General features: G+C 48.3%; 1 protein-coding gene across 1 annotated transcript; it reads left to right on the forward strand.

The window, feature by feature from the left end:
• Positions 1 to 2,219: 2,219 nt before the first annotated feature.
• TNFSF8 (TNF superfamily member 8) lies at positions 2,220 to 21,442 on the forward strand. The gene is made up of 4 exons (XM_064676455.1): positions 2,220 to 2,609; positions 10,173 to 10,218; positions 18,852 to 18,923; positions 19,438 to 21,442. The coding sequence occupies exons 1-4, from the start codon at positions 2,415 to 2,417 to the stop codon at positions 19,833 to 19,835; spliced, it is 711 nt and encodes a 236-aa protein (XP_064532525.1). The 5' UTR covers positions 2,220 to 2,414; the 3' UTR covers positions 19,836 to 21,442.
• The last annotated feature ends 434 nt before the right edge of the window (positions 21,443 to 21,876 follow it).

Below are 21,876 nucleotides of genomic sequence, written 5' to 3' on the forward strand. Positions count from 1 at the left end.
TTCTGGGATTTTATGATTCCATGATCTTCCCAGCAGATTTAAGCATTCCCAACTCCTCTTGTGAGTTTGTGCTCATGGGCTGACCAGGTTCAAATTAGAAAGCAAGACATTTTTACACAAGGAATTAATTCATCCCACTTTTCCCTCACTGGCCTTCACTGATCTCTTTTTCTTTTGGAGCCATCACCACTACCTGGTTGTCTCCCTAGAAGTAGCACACATGTTTTGCAGTTTGCAGAGCTGACCTGCACATCCTTGTGTGGCTGTAAAAGCCAAAAAACTCCCCGAGAGCTTTGCCCTCCTCATGACACCAAAAATGATGTGACATCCTTCAAACCACCTTATTTCCTTAAAATCACCTTCCTCAGTGTATCTGCTCAGCCACGAGCCAGAGATGCTGAACTGCCTCTTCAGGAGATGCTGCCAGTCACTGCAAGATCTTTTAACTTGGATTTCCCCCCATTTCACAATTGTTGCCAAGGAGATTTGGGGAGTGATGACGGTGTGAGGGGATCCCCATGTTCTGCTTCCCAAAGGCTGGGTTTGCTGCTCTGCAAACCCTTCTGCTTGAGGGGTCAAATGAACTCTCACAGGCCAGACTGTGGAAATCTTTATCATCAAGATTAATTTCCAAATAAAGCCAAAATTATTTCCAAATCAGGATGAGTGAAACCTCTGCTGCTCGTGGCTGTCCAAAGCTTTTGCATCCACCAAGGAGGATGCAGAAGCTGATGATCCACCTCATCCAACAGGGCAGGCTTGAGCAACAGATTTGCTGAAGGAGACCTGACCATTGTCTCATCCTCAGGAGAGGAGGCTGCTCCCCTTTGCCTCTGGTTAGACAGACTGTGCCTGTTTCCATGGTGATAAGGGACACACTGAAAAAACACTACTTTGCACATCTTTAGAAGCCTTTGCAGTGCTGTGCTCCAGTGATTTCATTAAAGACAGTGGTAATGATAGTAAGATGTCAGGACTCTGTAATGTCAGAGGTGTAAAGAAGAATTGCATTAAAATAGGGAAGTACTGGGAGTCCCACAAGCCCAAATCAGAGGAAACTGGAGAGTTACACCCAATAAATAGTTTCTTTTATTCTGATGTTCTTCCCAAGGCATTTCTTGTTGCTCTCTACTGAAGGCAACATGTTAAGCTGGATGGACCAGTGGTAAAGTCCTGTTTGTCCTCTCTGATGTCCCTGTATTCCCAAACCAAGAGCAGCTCAGACAAATTTGTGGCTCTTAGACACATGGATTAGTGGTGGGCTTGGTAGTGTTGGATTAATGGTTGGATTCAATGTACTTAGAGGTCTTTTCCAACCTCAGTGATCCTATGATTCTAAATAACACTCCCAGAAATTTGGATCATGTTGCACAAGTTAACTGGCTTGTACAGATACAGTTCAAAAAAGGACACCCATCTAACTGTGAAAATTCTCAGAAACACCCAAGTTTCATTCGAGCTGGGCTGGCCAGCAAGGCAGGAGTCACCTCACATAAAACATGCAGGGATAGGAATGGCTGGTCCATCAACACTGGAATGAAGCAGGAATGTTTCCAGATAAACAGGCAATGAAGATGGGGAAGAGCCTTAAGGGGAAGATGTTTGAGGAGCAGCTGAGGGCACTTGGGGTGTTCAGCTGGAGAAGAGGAGACTGAGGGCAGAGCTCAGTGCAGTTCCAGCTTCCTGGGCAGGGGCAGAGGAGGGGCAGGGACTGAGCTCTGCTCTGGGGGGACCAGGGACAGCACCCAGGGAACGGCTGGAGCTGTGCCAGGGCAGGGTCAGGTTGGATCCCAGGAAAAGGTTTTTCCCCCAGAGGGTGGTTGGCACTGCCCAGGCTCCCCAGGGCAGTGGGCACAGCCCCAAGGCTGCCAGAGCTCCAGGAGGGTTTGGATGATCCTCTGGGGCACAGGGTGTGACCCTTAGGGATGGTCCTGTGCAGGGCTGAGGGTTGGACTGATGATCCTTGTGGGTCCCTTCTAACCAGGTGTGTTCTGTGTCTGTGCCACAGGAAGGCAGAGCCCCGGGGCCGCTCCCGGTGCCACGGTGCAGCTGCAGCGAGTAGAAAATGAAACAGCATTTGCATATCTCCCCATTTCACAGAAAGCCGGTGGAGGGCGGGGGCCGACTGGTCTGGGGAACTGTTCACCTTCTGACATCAGACACCTCCGTGCAGGGCTCCGAGAGCCCGGGAGAAATCCCTGAGCAGGAACATGAGGCTCCTGCCCCTGCTCACAGCCGCGTCCTGCCCGCACGCCCCCGGGGCCCTCGCCCTCTGTGCCGCGAGTGATGAAGGTTTTTTTCCGGATCACATGAGCCAGGATGAAGGGGGAAAATCCTGCCAGGAGCAGAGATGGGCTGCAACTTGAACCCGATCGAGGGGAGATACAGAGCAGCACCTCGAGAGCTATATAAGAATGTGCCAGGCGCAGGAGCAAGCAGTTGTTCAGGTGAGGGACTCGCGTGAATCAGCCATGCATGGGAATGAAGACGCTGTTCCCAGGAGGCTCGGGGGCACCAACAGAATCTATTTGTATTTCATCATCGCCACCCTCGTCGCGTTGCTCGTCTTTGCATTGGCCACCATCATGATCCTGGTGGTTCAGAGGACGGTAAGAGGCGTCTTCATTGGATCTTTTCTTTTTCTCTTCCCTTTCTTTTTCTCCTTTCCAAAATTTACCTGTTGCTCCCTCTGTTATAAATGCACACACGTGAATTAGGGGAGAGAAAGATGAAACAAAGCACTTCAAAAGAAGATGACTCTTCTCCATGGGCAGTTTTAATTTCTGGCATCTCTGGAATCTCTGGAATCTCTGCTCTGTAAATGGGAATAGAAAGCTCATGATCCAAGATGCCAGCCAGCCTCTGTCCTGCCTCCTTAGGAGAGATGGAGAGAAGTTCCATCGTGCCTCGGTGCTTGCTCCATGGTTTTGTGTGTCTCCTGTTATTTCTTTGGAGAACAACCACGTTTTGAGATGGTTTGGTCTGATCTGGTCGTGCCTACCTGTGTTCATCCAAAATAGGGATTAATTCCAGCCATGGATGTGCCAGAGGACACTTCCATGTGACCCAGGTGGTGCTGTGGGTGCGTCCTGGCAGATGCAGAGCTCTCCTGATCCACCCAGAGCAGTGGATGGGGGCAAAGCAGCTTGTTCCTGCTCTCTGTGCTGTGCCGGGGTGTGATTTTTAATGCACAACTAGAGCTAGGAGTGCTGAGGATGTGAGACGAGGTCTCACAAAAGTAACTGTTCCCTCAGCCCACAGGCATTATTTCCTCCTTAAAAGAGAGGAGAGCTCTCGAGTGCATCTGAGGTTGGGTGGGGAATCATTGAGACAGTGACAGAGCAGAGCTACAGGTGGGTTTGGGTATAAAAAGTGCATTTTTAACCTCACCAGGAGCGTTTCCATCAACGAGGTAAAATGCCAGGTTAGAAGTTTTACAGGCTTTGAAATCTCATTGCAAAAATGGAAGTGCTGAAGTACCTCCACTCCTGTTCATACAATGAAAGCACCAGCAAAGGGCTGCTGGAGGAAGGTGGCCATGGAAAACAAAATATGATCCTTTGACTCAATATTTTCTCTTCCTAAATTTACCCTGTGCAATTTGTGTGCACATTACCCAGAAATGAAACCATGAAGGCTTGACTGATACTTCTTTAAGCTCCACCAGAGAGGAGTCATTTACCTGTAATCAGTGTTCTTCCAAAAGAGAAGCAGTTTGAGGGCAGTTAAAGTGAGACATGGGGATTTTTAAGTGATAAATAGTGGCATATTAAGGGAGATCTTTAAAATAACAAGCTGGGTAATTACAGACTTGCCACAGCTTTTCTATATAATGAGGCTTTTATTTGTACTTATTATGAAAGTAAGCAGTAAATTACCTCTCCACCAGGATAAACACAGTTACACCAGTAACAATATCACTGAAAGAGTCAAGGTTTTGACTTAAAAGAGTAATGACACCGTTGCAGCTGCTTTGAAAATGAGCTCGGCTGAAGGAGGAAGTAGGAAGCTGAGGTGTGTGAGAAACAAATAAAATCAAGCAGCAATTTTCCGCTCTGAGGAGAGTTTGGCAGTAAAAGCCACAAACTGTGCTCTTGCTCTCAGGGAGATGCACGACCCCGAGTTCAGGAGCAGTGTAATCATCCTCCATCCGTGACTGGTTTGGATTTCCAGACCAGGGAGCAAGTGTTGATTCTGTGAGACAGAAACATTTCAGCTCCTGGTGGCACCTTTGGAAACACGGCTGTGGTTGGGCTGAACACCTCATAACTTTGACTTCAGCAGCTCCAGGAAAAGTTTTGGAGCCCTGTGGATATTGAGTCCTGCTGCTGCAGGGATTAGAGCATCACCAAGGGTCAACCAGACCAAGTGCCAGGTCCTGCACTGTGGCCATGACAACCCCCAGCAGCACCACGGGCTGGGACAGAGTGGCTGGAGAGCAGCCAGGCAGGAAGGGACCTGGGGGCTCTGACTGACAGCAGCTGAACATGAGCCAGGGGGGCCCAGGTGGCCAAGAGGGCCAATGGATCCTGGCCTGGCTCAGGAACAGTGTGGCAGCAGGAGCAGGGAGGGGATTCTGCCCCTGTGAGGCCACCCCTGGAGTGCTGTGCCCAGTTGTGGCCCCTCAGCTCAGGAAGGACATGGAGGGGCTGGAGCAGGTCCAGAGAAGGGCAACGAGGCTGGGGAAGGGTCTGGAGCACAAGTGCTGTGAGGAGAGGCTGAGGGAGCTGGGGGGGCTCAGCCTGGACAGGAGGAGGCTCAGGGGAGACCTTCTCACTCTCTGCAACTCCCTGCCAGGAGGGGGGAGCCGGGGGGGGTCGGGCTCTGCTGCCAGGAACCAGCAGCAGGACAAGAGGGCACAGCCTGGAGCTGCCCCAGGGCAGGTTTAGGTTGGCCATTGGGCAGAAGTTGTTTGCAGAGAGAGGGCTCAGCCCTTGGAATGGGCTGCCCAGGGAGGGGGTGGAGTCCCCGTCCCTGGAGGGGTTTGAGCAGAGCCTGGATGTGGCATCAGTGCCATGGGCTGGGGGACAAGGTGGGGTTGGGTCAAGGGTTGGACTCCATGATCTCAGAGGTCTTTTCCAACCCAGTTGATTCTATGATTCTGTGATCAATTGACTTAATTATTCTCTTTGCAATTCCTGAAGAAGGGACCAATTTTTGTGTGATCACCCTCTTGGGATGGTCAGGTTTTCTCTCCAGATGTTCCCAGCTGGATTGTGTGAGTGGTCCTTCACCTCAGGGGCAACTTCACGCCCTCCTTATGCTGAGCAGAGATAGAAGCTTTTCTTTTCCTCTGCTCAAAGGGGTGTTAGAGGGTTGTAGGGACAACACAGGTGTTGTGACACTTGTCTTGGGTGCCACAGCATTAAAGGGAGGCTTCTGGTGGCAGCAGATCACACAGCCCCTGCCCCCATCACAGGTTACAAGCTGGCTGCTCATGTTCCTTTTTATAAATTTATACTTGCCTATTTTAGGGTGAAGGAGGACAGATTGGAAAAGGAAAATCAAACTGTGTAGAAACGAAGCATTTACCTCACCCACGACCTGGGTGCTCTGCATAAGGGAAACACAAGATGAAAGACCAAATTAAAAAAAAAAAAAAAAAAGGCAACTATGATTCAAAGCTGCTTCTCTGAATTTCTAGTACACATTAACACCCCTCCCTCCCATTTTCCAGCACCCCAAGAAATTTCCTTTACGCCTTGTTTTCAAGAAGGGTGGCACAGCACGTTAATGTCACACCTGGGAAGTGTCATTTTTGGAACCGAACTACGTTTTTTGGAATTAATTACATGTGGTGCTGAGGTCAGTTGTTTCTTCACCTTTCATGTGCAGAACCCCTTGGCTTCAGGCCGTTCTTGATCTTTCACAAGTGACTTTGTTTTCCTGTGGGATAAGAATAGTCTCTGTAAGGTGGTCTGGAGCCTTCATTTTACTTCTTAACACTTTTATAGGTGTGTTTAAACCTCCACCCTGTTGAATATATGTATATATATATATATATACGTCTCTGTAGGTAATTATGTGTATAGAGAGACAGACATAAAATCAGGGAAAGAGAATGGGACAGAAAGGACTGGAAAAATGTCATTTTAAGTCACACAGACCCCAACAAATCTTGATGTGCTGTGTGAGACACCTGGGCCACCCACCCCCACGAACAAATTCTGTGTGAATGCCCAAAATCCACGATCTGGGTCAGTCCATCAGTGCTCTGGAGTTTGTTCACTTCATATCTTTAACCTAAATCATGTGGGCAGATCTTTTCACCACCATTAAGGCACCTGTGTGGCAGTTGCTGAGTCAGAGCAGGGATTTATATTTGCTGATCTAGTCTTGAAGGCTGTTAAAAACATTGAAAAAGTGGCTCTGCCGTGCCCAGGAATCTCCCCTGCAGCCCCCGGTGTGATCCTGCACTGTCTGTCGGGGATTTCTGTCTGCTCAAAACTAGTTTTGTCCCATAGTTTTGTCCCAGCTGCCCCAAGCGGTGCCTGTTGGCCCCCTCTGGTGGCAACCCCGACAGAAAGGAAAATTAAATTGAAAATAAAATAAAATAAAATAAAATAATAAAATAAAATAAAATAATAAAATAAAATAAAACCTGGAGTTTGCCCCCTCGAAGCAGATTTACCACTGACGGAGCAGGACAGGAAACCACGGAGGCATTTTAGAGGAAAACTGCACTGGTGCAGCTCCTGCTGTGGGTGTTCTGTGCAGGGACAGTCCCCTGTCACTTGGACAGGTCTGGGCAGTGCTGGAAAAACTGATTTTCACACAGAGCTGTTTCCTGTGATGCTCGTCATCAGATCAGCTGTGGAGATGATGCTCTGCTCTCTGCAGTTTCATGTCTGGTGGCTACATTTGCACCTCAAGGACACCCACCTGAGGTGCCAGCAGCTCCCTTGCTCCTCAGCCAGGGCTGGGGCAGAGAACAGAATCCCAGAATCATGGAGGTTGGATGAGATCTCCAAGGTTAAGTCCAACCTGTGTCCAATTCCCACCTTGTCCCCAGCCCAGAGCACTGAGTGCCACGTCCAGTCCTTCCCTGGACACCTCCAGGGGTGGGGACTCCAAACCTCCCTGGGCAGCCCCTTCCAAGGCCTGACCACCCTTCAGAGGAGAAATTCTTCCTGAAGTCATGATGGTCTGAGGCTGAGCAGAAACACAGGAGAGCCTGGAGGCTTCTTTCCAAACTGAAGCACTTCCTTTGAGGACAGAGGAGCAGAGAGCTGCTCCCCACAGAGCTGCCACGGGCACAGGCTCTTGGAGAACTCTGGGCTTAGTTAAGCTGAGCCCAGCCCTGTTCTGGGGGGAGCGTGGTTTGGAAATGTGCTTTCTTGGACTTTTTAGAGGTAGATACACATGTCATAGAATCCCAGAATGGTTTGGGTTGGAAGGGACTTTAAAATCATCCAGTCCCACCCCCTGCCATGGGCAGGGACACCTTCCACCAGCCCAGGTTGCTCCAAGCCCCTCCAACCTGGCCTTGGACACTTCCAGGGATCCAGGGGCAGCCACAGCTCCTCTGGGCAACCTGGGCCAGGGCCTCCCCACCCTCACAGTGGTCAGAGATGTCTGGTTAGATGAATATTCACCACTCTGACACAGGAATTCACAATGACCCTTTAGCAGTCCCACTCCATCTCAGGCTGAGAAAATTCCTTGTAAAATGATTAAGAGAAACAAGAATGAAATTACTTTCACTGACAACTGCTTATTTTCTCTAATAGAGCAAACTCATATTATTCTGCCTGCTGAGTAAAGACTGAGATCCTTCCTCATCAGCACCCAGATCACTCCAGACAGGGTGGAATTCATTGTCAGGAATTATTTCTGAGCTGCCACTGTAGAATGTAATCTATTTGGGCTCCCACTGGGTGATTTTTTGCATTCCAAACAACAGCATTACATGCAACATTTCTGCTGTTAGAAAAGACAGAAGTAATGCCAGTAATATTTCAAAGGAAGTTCTGAAGTTTTATTTCAATCTCTACTCAGTTGTCACGAAAATAAATTGCATTAGTATCTGCTGGTTTCACTTGCTGAGAGACTTCCCAGGGGAGAGCACAATAAATTAGTGCCTTTTAATTTTGTTTCTGTTGCCCTGACTACAAAACAGGCTCTGGGATATCACCCTTGTCCCTCACACCAGCTCTGAGGGAGGTTTGCAAGGTGAGCACCTCACTGGTGGCAATGTCTCAATTGCTTTACCAAACACTTCTCTATTAAACAATTTAATGCAGTGTAATCTCGTTGGGGACAGAGTATCTCCCTCCTGTCATGTAAAAATTCCTTTTATTATCCACAGAGGGCAGAAATGCTCATATATTACATTGAAAAATAACAGTTCTCTGTGCCCTGAGGGTATGTGAGAGGGGCAGCCCAGAGCAGGGGGCAAAGAAAGGTGTTGAGAGGTTCTGGCAGAGGGGCCTTGGGAGGGTTTTCAGCCCAAACTCTCCTCAGTCCCAGATGTGATGATCTGTGTGCACAGAGTCCGTGAGGGTTTGTGAGGGAGGATGTGGGGTAGGGGACAAAAAGCTTGGAAGCACCTGGTTTTTCAAACCATATCTCTCAGTTTCTGTTCATCCCCCACCCCAGCAGCTTTCCTGCACAGCTTAGGAAGGTCACCTGGAGAAATCCTGTCTCGACAGGTAACTCTGCCCATTCCTTGCTCAGGCGTGGGAGGAGAAAAATGCACAAATGACTTTTTACAGATATCTAATTCTCTGGAGAACCACAGAGTCACTTAAACTGGAAAAGAGCTCCAATGTCATCGAGTCCAAGCATTAACCCAAGCCCACCTGGAAGCACCTCTGCCACCTCTGCAGGACACAGAATCTGGCATTAGACCAAAGCAGACACAGCTCTACCCTTCAGCATGGCTGAGAACACGGTCACATTAGGCCAAACTCTAATTAAAACTATTCCTAAATATTTAAGACTAAAAGATGAAGTACCACAAACTGGCCCAACGTGACTTCTCTCACTGTCCAACCATCTTCCTTCTCCCCTCACCACCTGCTATTTAATTCCCACACAGAAATAAAGTGCTCATGTTGTGAGACCACTACACTGAAGTTGTTTCTCGTGATGGGCCTCATTTCTCCCAGGAGATATCAGATGTTCTGTTAAAGTTGGTACCAGGTTCCCAGCTTTCTTCTCCTTGGACATGCTGGTGGGAAGAGGCTCCTCAGGGGAAGTGGTCACGGCACCAAATCTGACAGAGCTCAAGGAGCAGCTGGAAGCTGTTCTCAGTCAGATGGTTTAGTTTTAGGTAGTCCTGTGAGGAGCAGAGAGTTGGTCTTGATGATGCTTATGGGTCCCTTCCACCTCCAAACACTCTGTAGATGTGTGGTAAGCTGGACTTAGCCTGGTTAGTCCCCACAATTGGTTTGTACCCAGGTAAGAGGAGCTGTTTTAGCCTCGATACCAAAAATCCCGGTGGGACCACTTGGTGTGTGAGAGTGAAAGGATGTGACACAGAGTTCCCAGCACTGAGGAACTCTCAGGGTCTTTCCTCAGCTCTTGAGAGAACTTTTTGCTCCTGGAGGGCATCTCTGGAGGTTTCTGAGCTGTCAGGGACTTCACTTGTGTGGAATAACATGCAAGCAAGCACAGCCCTCGGGGTCCTGTGTCTGGGTTACAGAGCTGTGATGAATCAGAGGCAAGACCTCAGAGGAATCCTGCTGCATTCCAGCCTTGGAGCTTGTTTCCTGGGAAGTTCTCATGTCACACTGATTGAGGACAATCTCCTGCACCATTTTGGCCCCTGGTTTTACATCCCAGCAAGCAGTAGGAGCAGAGGTGAGGCAGGACAACATTTTCATGTTCAGACCTGTTTGGGGGCTTCAGTTATCACCCAGCCTTGTCTTCCCAGGGACAAACTCTGGTTCTCAAGGGTGTCCATCCCACTCTGGCCACTCCATGGAAGTTTTCAGGGCTTGTTCCTCTGAGACAGCCCCAATAGAACCCACACACATTTCTTACTGCCCTGAGAGAATCACTGACTGCATCAGAAATGTTAGAAAACTTTCTGTGTGAGAAAAACATGTTAGAAAAACAGATCTGTGGTGAGGGAAACACTTTAGATACACTTTTAAAGCAGGGTTGCACTTGAACATGGCTATGCCCTGCTACCAGGATAACCATCCCTTCTCTTTATTCTCTTTCAGGCACCTGATCCTGCCATGGAGGGCATCAAAAAACCCATCAGGACGGGTAAGACACCTAAACAATACGTGTGATTTGACTCATCTCTAATGCAAACACCGCCCAGGGTCATGAATAAACCAATTGTGCACATCTTAACATTTCACATTAAGTCTCCTCTTGGTGAAGAGCCAAAGTAGTGGGGAAAAAAAATGAAACTAATAAGAAAAAAGCTTTCAAATTACTCAGTACATTCAGAAGCCAGTGCATGGCTGAGGAAATAACAAATATATGTGAATGTGCCCTGGAGGAGCCTTTTTGCCAGATGATGTGAACATCACTCTGACTTTTAGGTCTTATTTTAAGGGCTGCTCTTACACGTGTGTGTTGTGTCCATATCTTCACAAGGCAGGGGGGAAATGTGTTGCCACATATTTCAGAACAGCTGAAACTCCTCCTGTGCTCCTCCTGCCTGGAGCAGTCCCGTGTTTCCTGCTGGTCTGTGGGGCAAAGGGAGATCCAGAAGGGACAAGTGTTCTTACAGCACCAAAAGGCACGGGCACGGAATTGAAACAGGCAGAGTGTGAGCACAGGGAGCCCAAAACAGGAAAAAACCTGCCTAGCAGAGACAGTGTACCATGGTTTTGCTTTTGCTGAGTGTAAATCAGGAGGAGAACTATTTATTGCACTGACATTGGCTCCCTGGGTACACAGCTCTTAGCACCAAGGATTTGACTTCTTGCAAATCTAAGTTCATGTTCAGACCCAGAGGAGAGAAGATACCATTGTCTTCTGCTGCAGATGGGAAAAGTGAAGCCCAGTGTTCATCTAAAAATGGTGCAGAATGGGAGATTAAAGGTCATTTGGCCTGTTCAGCTGGAGGACACTGAGGTCAGACCCCATCGGGGGCTGCAGCTCCTCCCGAGGGGCAGCTCCAATCTCTGCTCCCTGTGAGCAGGGACAGCACCCAGGGAATGGCTGGAACTGTGTCAGGGCAGGGTCAGGTTGGATTTTGGGAAAAGGTTCTTCCCCCAGAGGGTGGTTGGCACTGACCAGGCTCCCCAGGGCAGTGGGCACAGCCCCAAGGCTGCCAGAGCTCCAGGAGGGTTTGGACAATGCTCTGAGGGACAGGATGGGATCATTGGGGTGTCTGTGCAGGGCCAGGGGTTGCACTGGATGATCCTGGTGGTTCCCTCCAACTCAGGATATTCTGTGATTCCATGATTCTAAGTAACAAAAGTTCAAGGTGCAGAGAATCCCAATAACAACCTTTCCTGCATCACTTGGGAAACGCTTACTCTATTTTAGATAATTTTTGAATTCTTGGCTCTCCCATACTGGGCTTGTTTCCTAGCCCAGGGGGCAATTTCCTGAGGCCCCCTCACAGGGAGCTCTGTCATCTGCTGCCAGGTATCACCTCCTGACCACTAAGCAAGGAGCTGTGGCAAGTGCTGCAAGGGCCCACCCAGAAACAGAGGTAGAAGAAACACTGCAGGAGGGGGACTGTGCTGAGGCTGAAGCTGCTGTGGACTTAGATTTGGATCTATCTCTACCCAGGTGTTGATGATGTGGTTTGAATGTGTTTTGTGCCCAAGTTGTTCAAACCAGAGCTTTGAAGTTGTTAAAAAGGGCAAGTTAAAAAACCAGCATTGCCCAGTTGCCAGCTGGGTGCTCAGCCTGGCACCAGCCCTGGGTTGGTACCTGCTGGTGCCAAACATCTCAGAGATGCTGGTGGGGGATGCAGGACTGCACCCCATCCCTGGGAGTGTCCAAGGCCAGGTTGGACACGGCTTGGAGCAAGCTGGGCTAGTGGAAGGTGTCCCTTCTCGTGGCAGGGGGTGGAACTGGATGATCTTCCAGGTCCCTTCCAACCAAACCAGTCTGGGATTCTGTGATGCTCCAGTTCTATGGTGAGATGAGCTGGAGTTCACTCAGGTAGAGACTGAAATGCCAACGGGCACAAGTCCAGACCCAGCTACAACTCTGAATTAATTTTGTCTTATCAAAGCAGGAAAACACGATGATTTCATTGGGATTTCCAACGAGATTATGTCCTGTTGTTAACTAAACACCAGCGGGCACTAAAGCAGATTTATGGGAGGTTTATGGCCCTGACTCAGCTGTCAGCCCTCAATGGACGGGCCTGCAGGAATCTGCAAGCACAAACTGAGGGCGATGCCATGTCAGCTAATTAAAGGTTTGTGTGAAAAATGGCATCAGTCTCCTCAAATCCCCCGTGCCACTGTCAGGGGAGCACCTGAGCAACGGGGTGAAATGTTCTCTGTGGAATTATTCCTCTGTGGAGACTCATCCCCGTTTTGTAAATATTGGATCATATTTTTAATATGGGCCAGAGGGGTGTTGTGGTTTGGTTCATTTTTTAGAGGGAGAACTAAGTCACAGAGAAACTTATAACCTTCAGACTTTGGAGAGGCTCAGCCCTCATCATCTCCTTGTTGTCCTCTCCAAGCCTCACTTCCCCACGAATCCTGGGCTGATGGCTTTTCTTGTTATTTGAACTGCAAAGATTTGGTGCTTAAATCCCTCCTCATTTGCAAAAGGAAAAAAACGTGCAGGTACATATCCACACACACACTTTACAGGTATTTTTGTCTGGCAGTAAGATCCATTTGCAGATGATGGAGAGACCAGGAAAGGAAATCCGTCACCCCATTCACAGTTTCAATGGGAAATAGGCTCCCAAATCAAAATCTGGCTCTGAGAAATTAATATAATACAGGTGACAGTCACATACTTGATACCACAAAGTAAATCAGGCTGAAACCAGTGAACCAAGAAGCCTTTTAGGATTTGCAGGAATATCTCAGAGGGCACCTTGGTCTTCTGCAATTAAATCTGATCTCTTCCAACCTGGAATTCTCCCAGTGCAACACTTTGGGAAGCGGCTGAGGGAGCTGGAGGGGCTCAGCCTGGAGCAAAGGAGGCTCAGGGGGGACCTTCTGGCTCTGCAACTCCCTGACAGGAGGGGGGAGATGGGGGGGGGTCGGGCTCTGCTCCCTGGGAACAAGGGACAGGAGGAGAGGGAACGGCCTCAAGCTGTCCCAGGGGAGGCTCAGGTTGGACATCAGGAGGAATTTCTTCCTGGAAAGGGTGGTCAGGCCTTGGAGGGGGCTGCCCAGGGAGGTGGTGGAGTCCCCACCCCTGGAGGTGTCCAAGGAAGGACTGGATGTGGCATCAGTGCTCTGGGCTGGGGGACAAGGTGGGCATTGGGCACAGCTTGGACTTGATGGTCTGGGAGGGCTTTTCCAACCTCAGTGACTGTGGGATTCCGTGATGACACTGCAGGTCATCACTCACTAATCCCATGACAGAGGGTTCTTCAGAAATGGAGATTTCACCCTTAGACCATAAAGCTTTTTCCCTTCTCCCCCTCAGCAATGTGTCTGGGTGCACAGGGGTGACACTGTCTGAGGTCTGGCTGCGCTGGGAAGGTCAGGGCAGGGGAGTTCTGTCTCTCACCTTTAAAAATTCGGGCAAGCCTGGGCTTGCACATGCTGGAAAGAGAGCACAGGCAGGAAACTGCAGCCACACACATTCCAGTTAGTCATAATGGGAGCTGGTTGCTTGTTTAATTGATAATGGGATGGTTGGTGTTGCTCAAAATGCTAAATGTTAGATCTTCCCTCCCACCAATACTTAAAACACAAGTTATAGATGAATATATATATATATATATAAATAGCTCATGGGATTGTGTGACCTGTGCTACACTGATGAGCATGTTAGAGATTTGAATAGTTTTGGCCTTAAACACAAGTTATTGATGAATATATATATGTGTGTGCATATATATATTATATATGTATAGATATGTTTATATGTATATATGTATCTATATATATGTGTATATATGTATATATATGTTTATATGTACATATGTACGTATATATATGTATATATGTGTGTGTATATATATGTATATATGTATGTATATATGTATATATATGTGTATATATATATACACATATGAATAGCTCATGACATTATGTGACCTGTGCTACACTATATTAGAGATTTGAATAGTTTTTCCTTAAACACAAGTTATAGATTAATATATATATGTCATAACGTCATGAGCTATTTATATATATGTATATATATACACATATAAATAGCTCATGGCATTATGTGACCTGTGCTACACTGAGCATGTTAGAGATTTGAACAATTTTGGCCTTAAACTCTACAAGTTTTGCAGTGGTCAGGTGTGCAGTGATGAATTTATAAGGTATTCCTCCTAAATTTGGGGGGAAAAAAGGGATATTTCTTTAGTTTATGCTTTTGGGAAGGAGGGGAAATTGGCAGCTGAGTTCAGTGCCCTTTCAGTGCTCAGGAGCAGAGACAGCCTTGGGCTCTCAGGGACCGAAGGACTCGGTGTGTGGGTGCCAGGCACAGCCAGGAGCAGAGCCCAGCTCTGTCCCTGAGCCCAGGAGGGGATGTCACCCAGCTGGAATTGTCACAGCATCGTGGGCTGGGACAGTCCCTCAGCACCAGCCAGTGCTGTTTGCAGGGCACTGAGCTGGGAGGAGAGTGCTAAAGACACAGGGACTTCAGAGAGTGGCTGCTGAGAAATGAAATTAGGCAAATCCTGCTAACTCTGGCGTGCTGACAGAGATGGATGATGTCCCCTTGCCTAATTTTATAAGCACTTAAATCCATGGGGGTCGCAGAGGAACTGGAAGCTGCTTGTTGCCTCCTTGTACTTCTTTACTTCACAAACCAGACTCAGGTTTTTGACCTGCTCTTGTGCCTGCCATGCTCAGCCTCCAGCCAGCTGTGGTGCCACCCACAGGGCACTGGAATGTCACAGCAAGGCTGACTGGGACCAGGACAGCCTTCAGAAGCCCCATCTGAGGGGCTTTCCATGTCTGGGTAGCAACACCCTCCGTGCTGAGATGCCACTTTCAGCTCTTGGTTTGTGCCCTTTGGTGGCACTCCCGTCATACCCATCTCAGGGTGGGGAAGCAGAGGCAGCCAGCAGTGAGGAGAGTTTCCCAGGCAGAGTCACATCCTCGTGGACCTGCCTGGCACCAGCCCATCCATCCACCTGTCCCAAACCTGTTCTTCCTGGCTGGACAAAGTGCTGCTGTGTTTTGATGAGACTCTTTTCAACTTACACCTCTGGGGGAAATCCTGAGGGTTCAGTGAGGCTGCAGCTCCCATTTCCCAGCCCTGCTGTGCATCCCTTTGGCTTGGGGAAGACAAGCTGCATTAAGCTCATGGAAATAGCCTGGCCCTTTTTCTCACCCTCTGGATGCTCATACTGTGGTAAGAAGGGTCAGGGAGACAAAAAAGGAGTTGTCACCTGCTTCTTTAGGGCAAAATAGCTTAAGTGGCCTTGCTTGAAGCAGATGATCTCCAGCTTCTGTGCATCCCACCACGAAAGCAGAGTGGTCTTCTTGCTACTTAGTCCCAAATGTGGCTTTGTCTTTCCTCCTCCTCACAGTATTTTTAAGCTCCTATAATCCTATTGATTTTGGAGGGATTACTCCTGATTTACACAGTGAACAGTGCAAAGCCAATTAGGTGATGTGATCGAACACATCCATCGATCACTCCTGAAGCTCTGCTAATTTCAGCCTCTCTTGGCTTGAGCTGAAATGTTTCAGATAAAAGAAATTAACTTGAGAAATAAAAAACCAGTTATAAGCTGCTTCAGCAGAGCAAGAACCAGAATAGCCTTCACAAAATGATGTATTTCTTTTTTCATCACTTGCCTTCTGGAAAACACAGGATAAATGCTTTAAACGCAGACACACGAAATTTGCTGACAGCAATAAATGTGAGTACAGCTTTGGAAATGCAAAGTGCAGCCAGATCTGCCAGGGGAGATCTCTGGAGGTGCCATGAGACAGCTCAGGACTGGCCAAGCTTGGGGCAGCTCCAGGCTGGTTGTGGGCAGGCTCAGCACTTTGCTCGCCTGGCAGATGTTGCAGCTTCCAAGGTCTGCTTGTGCAGCAGGGGATTTTCAGCTTTACAGGGTAAACCCCCTAAATGCCACCGAGTTTCTGCAAAGAATCCCTTCTGGCCTTTATTTCAAGATGAAGCTGTTACAGTGTTATCAAGTCTTTGGTAACACGGAGTCAGCAGCCTGAGCTCACTCACACTGCTTGTCCTGCCAGAAAGGTTCTCTCCCATCCTTTGCCCGGTTCTCTCCCATCCTTTGCCCTATCTCCCCATCTCTGCAGTGCCTGTGCCCTCACCAAAACACTGTAGTGACATGACTAACACTAGGAAAGTAGGGTTTGTTTTTTCTTTGGGGATTTCCAGCGTGTTGAAGGGACTTTGGTGCATGGCTTACTCACTGTTGGAGCACTGTGAGCTCCTGCTTTCCCCAAAAGTGTTTCAACCATGAAATCAGAGAAAGACTGCAATTTTTCCAAGCTACCCACAGCCTCCTTCTCCAACAGAGAATGCAAAGGCTGTAATGCACACACAAACACACCCAGCAGGGGACTTGTGTGGGAGCAGCTTCTCCCTGATTTATCCATCCTCCTGACCAAGTCTCCCTTAGAAATCAGGCCAGGCAGTTACTGCGAGAGTTTGGAGATTTTAATCTCTTTTTATTACCCTTAGTTTCAGGAATCCTAGAAAACTTATGATTATTGTCTCACTCTGCATTTAATAGGCTGCTTCTTGTTAGAATGATTGAATCACAGAATATCCTGAGTGGGAAGGGACCCACAAGGATCATCAAAGTCCAGCTCCTGACCCTGCACAGACACCCCAGTGATCCCACCCTGTCCCTCAGAGCATTGTTCAAGCACTCCTGGAGCTCTGGCAGCCTTGGGGCTGTGCCCACTGCCCTGGGGAGCCTGGTCAGTGCCAACCACCCTCTGGGGGAAGAACCTTTTGCTGAGATCCAACCTGAGCCTGCCCTGACACAGCTCCAGCAGTTCCCTGGGTCCTGTCACTGCTCACAGAGAGCAGGGATTGGAGCTGCCCCTCGGGAGGAGCTGCAGCCCCTGAAGGGACACCTTCCACTAGCCCAGATTGCTCCAAGCCCCATCCAACCTGGCCCTGAGCACTTCCAGGGATGGATATTCAGTGCCTTTAACTGAACGCTCAGCACGGTGAGAGGAGGAAAAGCTCACACAGAGGAGATGGAAAGGGGGAATGGGGCTGGAAAGGAGGTGAAATGCAGGAGCAAGTGGTGGGGAGCGGGGTCCAGGGAGCACGAGCTGGGTCACCGGGAAGCAGAGCCGGGACGCAGAAGCTGGAAAACCGGGATACGGCGCCGGGATGCAGGGGATGGAACAGCGGGATGCAGGGGATGGAACAGCGGGATGCAGGGGATGGAACAGCGGGATGCGGTGCCGGGACGCGGAGCTGTTGGCAGCCCTGCGGTGCGATGGGCACCGGCTGCAGTGCCGGGCGCGGCCGTGGGATGGAGCCGTCCCCGCATCCCGTGGGATGGAGCCGTCCCCGCATCCCGTGGGATGTTCCTGTCCCCCCGCGGCTCCGCCGGGGCAGCCCCGGCGCCTCCCCATCCCGGCGCTTTGGATTTGGGGGCATTCCCGTGACACGGGGGCTGGCTGTGGCCAGACCCTGCCCTCGGGTTGGGCAGCAGCAGCTTTAGGGTCCCCAGTGCCCAGAGAAGCTGTGGCTGCTCCATCCCTGGAAGTGTCCAAGGCCAGGTTGGATGGGGCTTGGAGCAGCCTGGGCTAGTGGAAGGTGTCCCTGCCCATGGCAGGGGGTGGGACTGGATGGGCTTTAAAGTCCCTTCGGCCAAACGAGTCTGTGATTCTATGACCAATCTCACCTAAAGTCCCGGTGAAATCCACATTTTGACCCTGAGAGAACAGAGCAACATTCCAAAAGCACCCAAAGAGCCATTTTCAGAAGTATGCTCCAGTGAAATGTTTAAAAGCTTCCTGTAATTGCACCATAAAAATAATTTGGTTAAATTAAGCTTACCTGCACATGATTTGTATTTCATATAACCATAGAATCCCAGGATGGTTTGGGTTGGAAGGGACCTCAAAAATCACCTCATTCCACCCCCTGCCACGGGCAGGGACACCTCCCACTATTCCAGGTTGCTCCAAGCCCCGTCCAACCTGGCCTTGGACACTTCCAGGGATCCAGGGGCAGCCACAGCTTCTCTGGGCAACCTGTGCCAGGGCCTCCCCACCCTCATTGTAAAAAATCTTCTTCCTTACATCTAATCCAAATTGCCCCTCTTTTAGTTTGAAAGTTTTACCTCTGTTTGTAAGAAGGAGAATAAGAAATCTAATTTGTTTGGCTGAGAGCTGCAATCTGCCAGAGTTTTGAAATGTTACAGATTTGCCAATGGAGTTACACTGCTGTGAATTCCCCCTGCAGATCAGGTATTATCAGCCAAGGAGTAAGAACCAGCTGCTCCCTGCTGCTCCAGCTGCTGCTGTGCAGGTTGTCCTTAGCACAGGTAGAGCAAATAACTGGGGTACCAAATGCTGATGACAGTTTACAGTACCAAAAAAACCCCCAGAAAACAAAAAACAAAAAACCCCCACCAAAACCAACCAAAAAAAACCACAAAAACACAAACAAACAAACAAAAAAACCAAAAACAAGCAAACAAAAAAGGCAAAGCAAAGCAAAACAAAACCAAAAACACAAACAAACAAAAAAACAAAACAAACAAACAAACAAACAAAATAAAACCCACTAATGATCACTTAATCTGTTGTTTCCTTCAGGGAACACCTTTGAAGACTATTCCAGAATCCTACAGCGTGTCCCAACCAAGGGAGCTGCTGCCTACATGAGAGGTCAGTGAAGGGCAAGAGCTGGCTGAAGACCTGCTCCTGTTACTCAAACTGGGTTTAGTGGTAAATAGTTTTGATGACTAAATGGGCATTTTATAGGAAAATAAATCCTTAGCTTTCCTGGAATGTGGGTTTGGTTGGCAAACCCCTGTCTGATGCTATAAACCATTCTTTAATTTGACTTTAAAAAATTAAAAATAAAGAGCTATGTTCTGAGCACACACATGAATATAAATCTCCATTATTTCCTTTCAAATTCCAAGTGGGAAATAATGGAGATGTACATTCAAGCATCTGCCTGGCTTGGATTTCCTGAGGGCTGCTTAAGTCCTTGGAAGTTTTTAACTCCCCATTTCCATGTGTGACTTCCCAGCTGCCTGGCTTTTTCTCAGAGTTTCCTGCAGGGAATTACTGAGCAGGTATCTCCTTTTCCCAGCCAACACTCTGCTGGAAGTCACCTCGGGCTGAATTCAGGTCACTGGAGCTCCTGGTAACACCTCTCTGCTTTCCTTTCCAGTGGCCAGCCCAGGGAACAGTTCCAAGCTGAGCCTGGTGGAGAAGGGGATTTGTGAGGACATCCAGTGCAGGAATGAAGAGCTGGTGATAAAGGAAGAAGGTGTCTACCTGATCTACTGCCACCTGAACTTCCACCTCCCCAACTGTTCCAAAAGCCCCACTGACCTCAAGATAGAGCTCCTTGTGAACGACAGGGTGGACAGGCAGACGTTGTCCACGTGGTGTGAGTCAGAAAGGTGCCAAGGGAAGGCTTTTAAGACCTTGTTCCAGCTCCACTTGACACACCTGAAGGCGGAGGACCGAATATCAGTGGCACTTAATCACCCTCAGTTCCTGAATGAAGATTCCCTTCCCAACGAGAACGTCCTGGGGGTGCTGATGTACAGCGACCAGATGTGAGCAGCCCCCTGACTTCCCACCTTGCTCTGAACATCAGTAGCCTGCTTTTACTAGGCAACACCTTGGTTTTAAATGTCCTGTCTTACCTCAGCCCCAGGGTGAACAAGGAACTTTGTGAGTGTCCCAGAAAAAAACAACAAAACCAACGAAACAAAACACTGCAAGAGCCACAGCTGGCAAAGGTCCCTGTGCTTTGGAGCCAAGTGGGATTGTTGGACTATCCAGAAACAACCCACGGGTGTGCCAAGGGTTCCTCCAACCAATCTGTGCAAACACAGCTTAAAACTCAACCAGATTGTGGGGAGAATAAGCAATATGGTGACTTTTAGGGTAGCAGGCTGTTGGCTGTGCTGAGGAGATGGGGAATGGAGCAGTATTTTGACCCGGTCTTTCCAAACAAAACTAGCAGTCAAAGCTTGTAATTGAGGCTTTCTTTACAAACCACAACTCTGGAGTAGATTTATGGATAGATTGGATGACAGCCAAGGTGATGAAATCATTGACTCTTGGGCTGGCAGCTGAAACTCTGGGACAGGACATAGGAAACATGGGATTTACAGGATATTTCTGTGCTGTGTTCTGCTATGGACTTTATGCAATTTACTTCAAGTGTCCTCCTTTTCCCTATTTATCCATCTTTCCTATTTAAATATAAAGCTCTTTGGGACAGAGACTTTGTCCATGCACAGTGCTCAGGCTCTGTTCTCACCTGGGGTTTTTAGACCTTTTCATACCAAATATTAAAGTAACAATCGGGATGCAAATCCAGCAAATAGCAAAGTTCCTTGTGATACATTTTTCTTGAACCCTGCCCTGCCTGTCTGACAGTTCCTGTGTGACCCAGACCACACTGGGCTCTAAACACACCTCCAACACTTGCTGACAAGCCAAGAGTCAGCTTTGAGGTCCAGACTTTCCCAAATTTGGGACTGGCCTCAGCTGAGAGCTGTGGTGTTTGGCAGCCCAGGGGATGGATGGTGCTTGAGCTTTTTTTGGCTTACTGGAAAGTTCAGAAAATACAGGATAAAAGAGGACTCCCGGGCTCTCTTATTCCATGAATTGCAGCAACACATGCACTTATTTGAAGTTTAATTCTTACAGTGTGGGGAGGGAAGGGACCAAAGTTTTACCGAATCTGGTATCAATTCACTCATTCCTCTCTTCCCTTCATCTCTGAGACTCCACTGAGGTCTGTATTTACCATTGTGCAAGTTTTTCCCCTTGCCTGGCTGACATTTGTTACATGACTAGAGCTTGGCAAACTCTTCCCGTCAAAACATTTACTCATGGATTTAGTTTTTGGCTTCAGAACCCCGGTGGTTTATTACTCAGCCTTAGCTGATGTTGTCGAGTGATGTAGCTCAGACTGTGTGAACACACTCAGGTTATTCCTCCTGGTGGTAATTTGTAACTTGTGTTATGTCACCAGGAACTGAGGGTGCACATTAATGAGGTTTTGTCTCGTCGACCAGGTGACTTCAAAACACACAAGGCACTTTCTAAAGGTCAGGAGTAACTGATATGACTCGTTGCTAGAGATTATCTACTTTCTGTTTTGAGAAACAGTGATAAAAAAAAAAATTCCTTTTGTTATTAATGGTTGTGGGGCAGGGAAAAAAGAGAAAAGAAAACTAAATCCAAGAAAAATGAAAACAGGGATTTCTTTTCCTTTTCTTTCTTTTTCCCTTAACAAAAAGAAATTTATTTTTATAAGAGTCAGCTTGCCCTGCCTATGACTTTATAACCTCCACTGGGATCTCCTCACCCTTCTGGACTCTCTAAATCTCTCATGCCTCTGAACAGGGTTTTTAACCTCTGTTTGCCTCCACTTTGATCCACATAACTGATTTCCAGAGAAGTTTAAACCAGCCTGGCCGTGGGAACTCACAGCTCCTGAGTATAGCAAAGGCAGCTAATGAATGAAAATATGAATTTACTCACACCTCCCATAGGCCTGCTTGTCCTGAAGGCTTTGAATTGAAAGAGAAAGAGCATTCTTTACAAAATAAAGCAGCTCTCTGCTTAGGGTGATTTTATTCTA

Source organism: Pseudopipra pipra, chromosome 20 (genome assembly GCF_036250125.1).
Source record: "Pseudopipra pipra isolate bDixPip1 chromosome 20, bDixPip1.hap1, whole genome shotgun sequence".
Lineage (NCBI taxonomy): Eukaryota > Metazoa > Chordata > Aves > Passeriformes > Pipridae > Pseudopipra > Pseudopipra pipra.